The 13,070-nt window shown below is 38.2% G+C and overlaps 1 protein-coding gene across 3 annotated transcripts in view; it reads right to left on the bottom strand.

Annotated features, from left to right (window-relative positions):
* Positions 1–13,070, bottom strand: part of GALNT2 (polypeptide N-acetylgalactosaminyltransferase 2) — a 392,856-nt gene that overhangs the window by 12,675 nt on the left and 367,111 nt on the right. For all 3 annotated transcript variants that reach the window (XM_074223036.1, XM_074223035.1, XM_074223034.1), the window contains exon 14: positions 10,650–10,776. In XM_074223036.1, coding sequence (XP_074079137.1) covers positions 10,650–10,776 — 127 coding nt within the window. The remainder of the gene's footprint in view (positions 1–10,649; positions 10,777–13,070) is intronic.

Genomic DNA, 13,070 nt, shown 5'->3' with positions numbered 1-13,070 from the left:
CTCTACTATCTTTGCCAAGAAAACCAAATGAGGGCATAAGAGTTGACTGAACAACAAAGAAACCCTCATTAAATTCATCATCAGGAAATGTCATAATCTCACCAGACCCAGTCAGGCTTGTTGCTAATCCCTCATTGGTACTCTCTGCTTCTTGCACAGGAAGGTAGAGTCATAAATTCCTCTATTTAAGGAGAGGGAAGAGAACTGATATCTTCTCACACATCTAATCTCCTACCAAGGTGAATTATTTTTAGATTTGACTTTTTCCACTATTCTCCTGGGTTGGGTACTCCTCCTTTTCAGCTTTCTTTTTCATGCTGTCTTCCCTCATTAGATTGCAAGCTCCTTGAGGATAGGGATTGTCTCTCTTAAAAAAAAATTCTATCCTCAGTACTTAGCACAAAGTAAGAGCTTCATAAATGTCTCTTTCCGATTGACCAGAGGAACTAAAAGTAAAGAACACTAGATTTGCAGTCAGAATTTGCATTCAAAGCCCAAGTCCACAACTAATTAACCATATGATCTTGATCAATTATTTCCTCTCTTTGGGCCCCAGTTTCCTTTCTTTAAAAAGAAGGGGGTGGATTATCTTTAAATATGATGAACCTATGAAATGCCAATCTCTTGGTCTCAGTTTTCCTTTCTACCAGGAAAATGGGAGAGATAACTACTTCAAATTCATTTGTTTGGGGTGGAAGGAGGAGGGTATTCTTGTGATTTAACTGAAAGTTGGGTGCCATAGTGAATAGAGTACTAGACATGGAAGCAGGAAGATCAAGAGTCCAAATTCAGCCTCAGAAACCAGTTATGGGAGCCTGGGTAAAGTCACTTACTCTTTCATTACAGAAATGACCTCATCATCAGAACTTCTTTTATCATGGCAGACTAGTAATCCATCTATAATTTACAATCCTAGTGAGTTGTCTGGATCCCTGAGCAGTTCAGTGATTTGTTACTTAGCCAATATGTATCAAGAGACAGGAATGGACTCAGGGATTCTTGAATCAAAGACTGGTTCTCCAGTTAGTTCTCATATTGCTTCTCATCTCAACCTCAATCATGCCAATTCTTTGATGTTCATCATATGATAGTATTAACTCCTAGTGCTAAAGTCAAGTCAGGGGTCTATGAAAATTTCTATGACTAAGTATGAGAACTAAAACTATAGCTTTTTAATACCAGACAGCATGATGATAAACTTGTGGACATTATTTTTTTCTGCAGCATTTTCTCTCCAGAGGAGTTGCTTCATAAATAGAGGAATTCAACAACAGACAGACTTAGGTTCTTGATAAGAAATTAGAAGAACAAGGAAGAAATTGAATTTTTTTTTTTAAAGAAGAGAGGAGAAAGGAGGTTCAGTAGTGAGAATCTATGTGTTGGAAAAAAATTTTATATTTTGAAAGCATACATTAGAAGGGGTTACAGGAAATGTGCCATTTCCTGAGACTCAATAAAAAAGTTCAGTACCATATGATGTTTCTGTAACTTCTTGCTATCTCTTGTTTAATTATTTTAAAAGCATACTTCAGATGAATCCCAGAAAAACTAATTTAGCTATGCAAACAACAGAGCAAGTTACCACTTTGGTCTTTCCATTGCCTTTAAATTCTCTGACTTTGTAACATAATTCATAAATATTTAAGGAATCAGTTTTATTTTTTTCTTTTGAATTGCCACTCTTAAAACTTGGCCATAAATATTCTCATTTCCTCTGTGTCTGTTGAGCCTCAGCTAGAAGAACGATAACAAAACTGGTTCTACCATGGCACCATCCTCTTTCCCGTTAGGAAATATTCTTCCATTCTCCTTCTCCTCACCTGTGACATATGCCCAAATGCTTCATTCTGAATCTTTTCAGAAAGGCATGACTTTTCTCTAGTTATAACAACAACTCCACTGAAGACAGTAACTTTTAAATATTATTTATTTGGGGAAGGGGCTGTTTTTTATCACAGTGCCTGTTTGTTAACTGAATCTGACAAAGGAGCACCTGAATATTATCAAGAATTTATCCTTGGCTTTGCTTTTTGCCTTTCTACAATTTTGTTTTGATTTAGACTTGTCCTCCTGACAAACAGAGAAGTCATTTTCACAGGCTCTCTCAAATCCCACCTCTTACATGAGGGCATTGCTGATCCTCCCATTGGTCAGTACCTGGCCCCTAAACTTATTTGGTGTGTGTGTGTGTGTGTGTGTGTGTGTATGTGTATATATATATATATTCATATTCAGTAGGAGGGTAAATACCAGTCCTTAAAGCCAGACACTGATTCCTTTTATATCTTTGTATTTATCAGTGTCAGTGCCCCTTAGATCTGAAGTGGAGAAAGTAGAAAGAGTGGACAAAAAATGTTAATGGGGAGACTGCATCCTGGGACTAAAAAGACTGATTTTGACCAGACTAATTACTTTAAAGGAGTCTGTCTATTGTCTATTTTCTGTTTTCAGGGCAAGGATGTATTATCTGGTGATGCAGTCCCTTTGTGAGAGGAGGCAGAAATCATCAGCTGGGGGCATGGCCGTGAGCTATGGGTGGCCTCTCTGGGAATCTGTGTATTAAAATCTCCCCATGAAAGGCATCCTGAGGGTGACTGGGGAGGACACTGGCAAGTGACCAAGAGGCATTCTGAGAGAAGTAATCAGAGACCAACTATTAACTGAGGCAGGACCATCAAGCAAGTTGCCACTCCTCCTCTCCTCCTCCTCCTCCTCCTCCTCCTCCTCCTCCTCCTCTTAAGACATAATGCTAACCCTTCAAGAAGGGATGGGAAACCAATTAAAGAAGAACTTAACCAACAGACCCACTGAAATAGCATCTGCTGCCTGGACCCATTCTATCTTATGTTGTCACCATTGGAGTAAAAGAGATCAATTTTTTGAGCTGAAGCTAAAGGGAATCATTAAAATCAAGGGGCATCAGGATCTATATAACAAAGATTCATTCAAAGGCATGTAGTGTGTGATTCTTTAGTGAGAGCATTTATGGGTCTGCTTTAAGACATAAAAGGAAGGCAAAGAAATGAATTGCTTCCTATGTCTTAAAATGAGTTCTTCCCCTTTTCCTTGGTTTAATCAGGAGTGGAGAACCTTTTTTCTGCCAAGAGTTCTTTGGATATTTATAAGACAATTCGAGGGTTTTATTTGGTCAAACATTTAATTAATTCACTCCTAAAAATCTACTAGATTTGTTAAATTTTGAGCTCAGCTGCAGTTGTCTTGGCAACAACAAACCAAAATGGTCTGGGGACTCACTCCTTTTTTGACTGAATGGGTTAAAATATTTTCAAATATGATAAACTGCAAAAACTAGGAAGGGAGTGGGGCATAAGACAAATTTAGATGAAAGTATGAATTGTGGAATTTTTCTAAAAGGATATGTACTTTTGACTTTACTTGTAAAATCAATGTACTGTTTGCCTTCTCATGGGATGAGGAAGAGCATCTGAAACTCAAAATTCTAAAAAATGAATGCTAAAATCTTTAAAAATATAATTAGGAAATATTTAATAAAACATTTTTTAAAAAGGTATGTATAGCAATAATGTAATTAGGCTATTCAAATGTATTTTGGACAATGTCTTCATGATACCTACTTTATAGGTGAGAATGATTTATGATCATCATGCCAATCATTTTTACATAATAGGTGTTTCTAGGCATCACAGAACTATAGATTGGATGGAATCTTTCATGTATTCCAATAACTACCTAGAACATGGAATCTTGTCCAACAAGTGTCAATCTAGTCTCTGCCTGATGATGTCCAAGATTGGAATAACTCAATTTATCTCTCAAGATATTCTAAACCCTTTTTAGACAGAGTTAACTGTTAGCAAGTTTTTTTTTCTTACATGAAACTGAAATCTTTCTGAAATGACTGAAATATTTAATTTTATAAAAATTTACAATGTTAATTGGTTTAGGAAAAAAAAACCTTTAAAAATACAGCAAAAGTAAACTTAGCTTTTAATTATCATACACTCTGAACTGGCAGGGGTCTGAATTAATGAATTTTTACCACATGGTTCCAAGCTCTGAAAACAGTACGCTTCTTGCTTATATTACTTTTTTATTCCTAAATCTGAAATTCAGATCTAGTAATTTTCTTTCTCTTCTCCCTACAATTTTTTTTTGGGGGGGAACAGTGAGAAAGGAATGAGGAATATTCTCTAATTTGTGATATTAACAAAAAGGGTTAGAAAAAAAAGAGAAGAAAAATCTCTATAAAGAGTCCAACCTAGACAAAATTAGAGCTTTCCAATTATCACCCTTGTGTGAACTGGACACAAGAGGTGTTGGCATCACTAACTCCACTAGTCCCAGGTCATAAACACAAATTTAGTTAGTGACTTTGTGTAAGGCCTTTAGACTTCATATATCTTAGCTCTAATATAAATTATGATCCACTTTGAAAATAAATTTTAGGCAGAGCCAAGATGGCAACAGGAGAGGATTGTCTCTTAGGTGTTTTCTCTCTCTCTCTCTCTCTCTCTCTCTCTTTCTTTCTCTGATATTTCCAAATTTATAAAATAAGGACTCTAACTGAATTTTCGAGAGACAGAACCTACAGAGGAATCCAATGAGGCAGTTCTCTAGCCCAAGGTAACTTGGAAAATAGAGGAAAGGCTCCACTCTATGGGGTTAGAGGGGTGGCCCACCAGAGTGAAGGAACTTCAGCCTCCTGGAGGCAGCCCCAGGGCACTGGGAGCCACAGCTCACCACACGGGGAGCAGTTTCCTGATCTACACCCAGAGAAGCACAGGGCACAACTTTGGGGATCAGAGGGGGGGACCTCTGCCAGAGTGAGTGCATGAAGTCCAGCCCTCAGGGTACTCAGTGAGCAACGGGCCATGGTAGCCCAAATCCAGGAAGCAGAAGCAGGCAGAGCTGGTAAGCAGGAGCCCCTAGGCAGGAATGCTGAGCCTAGGTAGGGTAGTGGAGAGAGGCTGCTGAGGTCTGTCCTCTGTCCCTGGAACAGGACTCTGGGGCTCTGACCACATTCAGATCCTGATTGCAGTCTAGGCCCCCCATAGAACAGCAGGGCCCCCCCACCTCAGCCCCATGGCAGAGGGGTACACTTGTGGTCATTCACAGACTGGGAAGGAAGACAGAGCTTCACACATGTAGAGCCTTGTGGGGAGGGTGTCCCAATAATACTCAAAAGCTCAAGAAGCACCCCAAGACCAGGCACAGGCTGGAGAAATGAGTAAGCAGAGAAAAAGAGCACCATTGAGAAATACTTTGTTTATGATCTCAAGAAGGATCAAAATACTCAATCTGAAGATGAGGAAGTACAAGCTCCTGCATCTAAAGACTCCAAGGAAAACAGAAATTGGGCTCAGGCTATGACAGAGCTCAAAAAAGACTGAAAATCAAGTGACGGAGATAGAAGAAAAATTGGGAAAAGAAATGAGAGAGATGCAGGAAAAACATGAAAACGAAGTCAGCAGCTTAGTCAAGGAGATCCAAAAACATGTTGAAGAAAATAACACGTTAAAACCCAGCATAGACAGGGTGGCTAGGTGGTGCAGTGGATAAAGCACCAGCCCTGGAGTCAGGAGTACCTGGGTTCAAATCCGGTCTCAGACACTTAATAATTGCCTAGCTGTGTGGCCTTGGGCAAGCCATTTAACCCCATTTGCCTTGCAAAAACCTAAAAAAAAAAACAACCCAGCATAGGTCAAATGGATAAAACAGTTCAAAAAGTTATTGAGGAGAAGAATGTTTTAAAAAGCAAAACTGGCCAGAAGGAAAAAGAGATAAAAAAAGGTCTCTAAGGAAAGCAAATCCTTCAGATGTAGAATGGAGCTAAAGGAAGCTGATGACTTTATGAGAAGTCAGGACACAATACTTCAACACCAAAAGAATGAAACATTAGAAGAAAATGTGAAACATCGCAATGAAAAAACAACTGATATGGAAAACAGATTCTGGAAAGATAATTTAAAAATTATGGAAATACCTGAAAGTCATGATCAGGAAAAGAGCCTTGACATCATTTTTAAAGAATTACTACAAGAAAATTGCCCAGATATCCTAGAAACAGAGGGCAAAATAGAAATGGAGAGAATCTACCGATCTTCTCGAGAAAGAGATCCAAAAAAACAACCCCCAAGAATATTATAGCCAAGTTCCAGAATTCCCAAGTCAAAGAGAAAATATTACAAGCAGCCAGAAAGACATAATTCAAATATTGTGGAGCTGCAGTCAGGATCACATAGGACTTAGCAGCAACTACATTAAAAGCTCATAGGGCTTGGAATATAATATTCTGGAAGGCAAAAGAGCTCAGAATGCAAATGAGCATCAACTATCCAGCAAAACTGAATGTCCTCTTCCTGGGAAAAAGATGGACTTTCAATGAACCAGGGGAATTTCAAATGTTGCTGTTGTAATGGCCAGAGCTGAACAGAAAGCTTGATCTCCAAATACAGGACTCAGGTGAAACACAGAGAGCAAAGGAGAAGGGTAAAATGTGAGGAACTTGATGATGAACTACATGTATTCCTGCACAGAAAAATGATACTGATAATACTCATATGAACCTTCTCATTTAATAGAGCAGGTAGAAGGAGCTTTTATAGATGAAGCACAGGAGAGAGCTGAATTTGAAGATATAATATAGGGTAAAAATGGAGTCAATGGCTAAAAGGGAAATGTAATGGGAGAAAGAAAAAGGAGAGGTGGAATAGGCTAACATATTTCATTAATAAGATTTTTTTTTTATTATTGCAATGGGCTATTGCAATGATATGGAACAGGGGAAGGCAAAGGGGAATGAGGGAAACTGCTGTCATCAGAGGTGGCTAGGAGAGGAAACAGCATATATATACTCAATGGGGTATAGACATCTAGAGTAAGAAGGAGAGAAGGGGGACAGGGGAATGTGAGTGATAGAGGAGAGGATGGACTGTGGGGGGGAGTGGTCAGATATAACATATTTTCTTTTTAACTTCTTTCAAGGGGCTGAGATTGGATGGCCTGTCCGGGACCATAGGGCCGGGTGGATGCTAGGCCTAAGGGGTGGTATGTGGGCTCGGGGCCTCTAGGCCCCAGGGCTGGGGATATGTCTGCTGTGCCACTGAGCTACCCTACAGCACATTTAAGAAGAGGGACAGAGTGAAAGGAGCGAGAAAATATGGTATATGGTAATGGGGAAGTACAAATGGAGGGAGTTGTGATCAGCAATGGCAACGGTAGAAAAATATGGAAGTAACTTTTGTGATGGACTTATCATAAAGAATGTGATCCACCCATGACAGAGCTGGAGGTGTTGGAACACAGACTGAAGCACATTTATTATTATTATTATTATTATTATTATTATTATTATTTTGGGGGGGTTGCAGGGCAAATGGGGCTGGGTGGCTTGCCACCAGCTGAGGCTGGATTTGGACCCAGATGCTCCTGGTGCTCTGTCTGTGGCACCACCTGGCCGCCGCCACTACTACTACAACTACTACTACTACTATTATTATTATTGTTATTATTATTATTATTTTATTTTGGGTCTTTTTTTGTTTTTTGCAGGGAATGGGGTTGGGGTGGCTTGCCTGGGGCTGGATTTGGGCTGGGGTGCTACTGTCTCCAGGGCTGGTGCTCAGTCTACTGTGCCACCTGGCTGCACCTATTATTATTATTATCATTATTATTTTTATTTTTAATTTTTTTCTCTTTCCTTTACTTTATCATTCATGCGGGTCTGTATTTTGGGGGGAGGGGTATTGGTATTATGTTTACTCTTAAACAAGAATATTTTAGTAATGTATAAAAAACATTTGTACAAAATAAAAATAAACAAACAAATAAATAAATGAAAATAAATTTTAGGAAAAAAGTTTACAAAGGAGTCCATACTTAGGAATTGGTGACAACAAATACATGTTCTTTGGTTTTACTATCACTGCCATGTCACAATTCACTTAAAAATTCCCAACAACGATTATACATCTTTTTCCTTGATTTACTTATTTCAGTTTCCTTCTGTCCTCCTTCTTTATGCTGATGTCTTATCCTTTGCTCTCCTATTTTTCTGCCCACTCCTCACTCCCCATTCCCAACAATGTATAATGGAAGTCACAGCAGTCAATGCACAATGGAGAATCCTGAATACATCATACCCATACCCTGCACTTTTACTTCCATTTTACTGCATACAAGCTAGATAACTGTTAGAACTTAATTTTTTTCATAGCTAAGAATTTTGCATTACAGTCAAATGGATTTCACAAATGCCAAATCAATGTTCTAACATAAGGTCATCTTTCATCCTTAAGGCCACCACCATAGATGTATCACTATACATACATTTATGAATATGGAAGTTTATTTTAATAATTCAAAATATTAATTTTATTTCTGGAATTAATTTCCCAAAGGTGAATGAAGTTACATAGCAAGTTCACTTTCAAGAGGAATGTCCTACATTTCACTATGGGACAATGGCACTTTCTTTAGTAATCAACCCCCAGCAGGGTGAGCTGGTACTTCAAACAACTCGGCTGTTAAGATATTGGCAAACATACTTTCTCCCAATCTTTCTAAGAACTAGCCAAGAAGCTAGCAAAGACTTTAGTGAAAATGTTATATTGCTGTTGGCACTGGGACATTGTGATCCTCAGTGTCATACTGCAGGGCAGGATTAAATTGAACTAAACAGACCCTAAGAAAATAGCCAAAACATGTTAAAAGCCAGGAGCCCATTTTCTCTGTTCATAACTGGGAAGACAGCCTAGGGAGGAAGGCACACATTTCCCTATTTTAGAAACAGGGATATCATCCAAGGGCAATAGAAGCTCATCAGACCAGAGTTTTAAGCCTTGGATATTTCCCGACAGGATACTTGAAAAAGATAATAGAAATAAAACTGGTTATTGTTGCCAAATGTTTATCGGGGATCAGGGACTTTCTCCTTCCTTCTTTACAATATAAGCCTTCCTTTATTCTAAAACCTATTTCTACCACTCCTCCACAAGATACCTAGGATCAGTAGGTATGCCACATCTTTATTTACTTAATCCTTGTCCAGGGATAGAGGGAGAGAGGTTTTTAATAATGGAAATTATTTTTGTAATCTTTTGTAAGAGAAGATTAGACTAGATGACATCTCTGATTTCTTTGAAATCTATTGAAGTTAAAAAAATTTTAAAATATAAATATCCTTGGGAGGGGACAAATTATAAAAATATCAGTTAAGATAATGCTTCCTAAAACAATATTAGTAAACACCCTAATTATTAGATAAATCTTTGTAGAAATTAGTTGTCAGAGAAGAGAAGAATAAAGAAAGTTTTGAGGATGGGAGAATGTGTGTGTGTGAGAGAGAGAAAGAGAGACAGAAGGGAAGAAGAGTTGCCAAGAAGACCAGGGTCTCATAAAACAAGTTTTTTCCAACTTTGGTGTTACTTTGGACCAATTAGGTGATACATCTGCTTATTTACCTTTGAAGGTCTTCTGACTTTCCCAGTACTCTTTCATCTCTGTCTCTGTCTCCCTGTTCCTCTCTCAATCTCTCTCTCTCTCTCTCTCTCTCTCTCTCTCTCTCTCTCTCTCTCTCTTTCTTGGTTCAGATTTCATCTCTGTCACTCATTACCTATGTTACCTTGAGCAAGTCACTTAACTTTTCCAAGTCTTTGTTTCCATAAAGTGATGACCTTTAAGAATTCATCCAGCTCAACTTTCATGATCATTTATGGTGTGCATTCCTGAGCTCCCAGATCAGAGGATGAGAGCATCAAGTTCAGAAACTTTAACTTTATTTGTGAGTGTGATGAGAGATATAAGGGATTTTTCAGTTTAAGTCTGTACTCTAACAGGGTTGCTATTGTTAAGTCATTCCAGTCATGTTCAACTCTTTGTGACCCCCTTTGGAGTTTTCTTCACAAAGATACTCAAGTGGTATGCCATTTCCTTCTCCAAATCATTTTACAGATGAGGAAACTGAGGCAAAGAGAGTTAAGTGACTTTTCCAGGGTCACACAGTTAATACCAAGTGTTTGAGGTCGAATTTGAACTCAGGTCCCCCTAACTCCAGGGTCAGTGCTTTATCCACTATGCCACCTAGCTTCCCCTATAAATTTGGTAGGAGGTATAACAAGGACACAGATTTAGGAATAGGAAAAAAAGAATTTAGTTTGTAAAGGATGGGGAAAATAAATCAGAGATGCGAATCACAAATAGATCATAAAAGTCAAGCTGGATGGGCTCTTAAAGGTCACTGAGGTCAATCTCTTCACTTTATGGAAATAAAGACCTGGAAAAGTGAAGTGACTTGCTCAAGGTAACATAGGTAATGAGTGACACAGATGAAATCAGATCAGAGAGAGAGAGAGAGAGAGATAGAGAGAGAGAGAGATTGAAGAGCACTGGTAAAGTCAGAAGACCTTCAAATTCTGTCTCTGGTGCATATTGCCTAGGTGACCTGGGTCAAATTACTTGGCAACCTTGGACCTATGTTTTCTCATGTGTAAAATATCAATGAACAATGTCTCCTGTACTATGAAAATCCTATCATTCCAATCCTTATGATCAGGTGGAAATTTCTATTTGCTAGTGAAGTTTACTAAAAAGCTTTCCAAACTCTGGTTCTCCCACTATCCCTCCCATTATAAGACTCAAAGATTATCACCATGATCCAGAAAACATACCTGATTTCCCCCAGAGTTGTGACATTCATAAACTCCTACAACGCCATCTGCAAAATGTCCCAAAGTATCCAAGCAATTGTTACCCTGCTGTAATGCTCCAAAAGCTATATCCTGATGGTCAGGAACCCTGAAAGGTAAAGTAGAAATTACTACTTTAATTTCATTTCTCCTTCCTCTTTTCCATGAAATTCTCTACCTCACTGGTTTTATCTTAAATGATGACCACTCTAGTGAAGTTAAAATGCTTAATGATATATCTTATACCCCAAGATAGAGCTGTATCAGTAAGACGAAACTATTTTCATATTTCTTTCCCTCTCTTTCTGACTTTCTGTGTTTCTTCCCTCCTCCCTCCTTCCTCTTTCCTTCTGCAATTTTTAGGAAAGGACAAGGGTCCTGATATTTCAGTATTGGCTGAGTAAAAGTAATTAAAAATGTAATAAATGAATTCAGATCAAAGAAAAATACCTGTTACATCTAATATTTCCTCATTTGGCCTCTGAATAGTGGGAAGTGGGTGTGGGGATTCCAACTGTAGTTTCTAAACAGAGGCTAAGATTTGCTGTTGGACAAGGCCTATGCACAGAAGTTGGTCAGAGACAACCTAAGGTTTCTTCAGGTGAAGGAGCAGCTAGTGGGGACAGAGAAAATTTTTCTTTGAAGCTGGTACTTATACCCCAAATTATAAAACATAAGTGTATATATATAGTTGACTGGGATGGGGTGAGGAAGTACTGTATTAATGATGAGCAGTCACTTTCTTTATCAGAGAAAAAAGAAGGAAAGAATAATTTTGAATATTTCTAAATCTGAAAAAAATAAAGATATGCCTCTATTCATTCATTGTCACTTATAAGCAGAGAAAAGATTTGGGAAGAGCTACATATGTCAAGAGCAATGGTAAAAACAGAAATGCATCACCTAAGTCACAAATAAATCTCAGATCCAGGACCTTCTAAGAGTTTTCACTGAGAAGACAACGTAGTTGCTTTTGTGTATACAATTACTACATGAGGGTTCTATAACTCACTACAAAAGGCTCTAGGAATATTTAGAATAAAGAACATGCCATGTGAAACTCCAAGGTCTTTAAGTCAGTTCTTCAGAAGATTAACTTAGGTTAGATTCTGAAATAGAGTAGATCTTCAGATCCATGCATAAGACTATCGGTAGTTCCCTGGGACAAAGGACTTAAGAATAATTTAAACTATAGAACTGGGTCTAGAAAGAGGGATCTAAGGGGGATTTCTCCAGTCATTTCTTTGCTCTAGAACTAGACATGGAATATGCATTATAATTCCTACTTTTCCCATGGGGAACACAGGGACTTAGAGCAGTCAAGTACCTTTGCCATAAGAGACCAGTGAAGCCTAGGACTATAGTTCATATTTTCTGAGACTTAATTTGACAGTATTTCTAAAAGGTTCTGACCTTCCATACACAGGGGAAAAAAAAGCACAGGAGGACAGACACCCCCTTTTAACACTTTGGGGTAACTAGGAATGGTAACAACTAAAAAAAAATAAAGAATAGATGGTACAAAATTAAAATAACCAAGCTTGGCCTTCTTACTTTTTTTTTTCCAAGGCAATTGGTGTTAAGTAACTTGCCTAGGGCCATACACCTACTAAATTATCTGAGTCAGGATTTGAACTCAGATCCTCCTGCCCTTCTGCATTGTAAGGGATAAGAATCTGGGAGGGAAGGGGACAAGAGATAAATTCATAAATGTGGGTGATATAAGAATCAAATATATCAATAAAAATTTATTTCTTAAAAAAATCCTTAAAGCATCTGTAACTTCACTAGCATGAGGACCTCCTTCACCAAGACAGACCATAATTCCTGTAATAGCCCAGCAGATTAGTCCATGACAATTGCTGCTGTTAAATAATTTGTCACCTCTGGGCTTGTCCTTTGCCAGCAGACATATAGAGTCTATTACCTGGCCAAAACTCTTAAGACTTTCTAGCTTGTTAGAACCAATTACTTTGAGCTCTACTGGCATACCCTTAAGAACCCAAGAAAGTTGGGTTATTGTCTAATGGATCCATTAGACAATTTTAAATGGAGAGTGACGTATAACATGAAGAAAATAATATATTTGCTTAGACCTAACTTTACCTCCTTTAGTCAGTAGCAAATATGAGGCAATGCAAAGATGAGTCAAAAGATACATCAATCAGATACAGAGCGACACTGCAAGGGAAATGGTGACTTTTCTTGTGACTTTCCTGAATTATGTCATGAAATGTTTGATTTGAATGGCACTATTTAGACAACAGAAGGAAGGCAGAGTAAATACTAGAAGGGAAACTGTAGACTCTCCTGGGAATAATTTAAAGAATTCTGTCTATTTTGCATGGTGTAGGCAAAGTACTCAAAAAGTTAAATGGATCTTTGACCTTGTTAAGGGAAACA

Source organism: Macrotis lagotis, chromosome 2 (assembly GCF_037893015.1).
Source record: "Macrotis lagotis isolate mMagLag1 chromosome 2, bilby.v1.9.chrom.fasta, whole genome shotgun sequence".
NCBI classification, from domain to species: Eukaryota; Metazoa; Chordata; class Mammalia; order Peramelemorphia; family Peramelidae; genus Macrotis; species Macrotis lagotis.
This window is presented reverse-complemented; position numbering and strand designations above follow the sequence as displayed.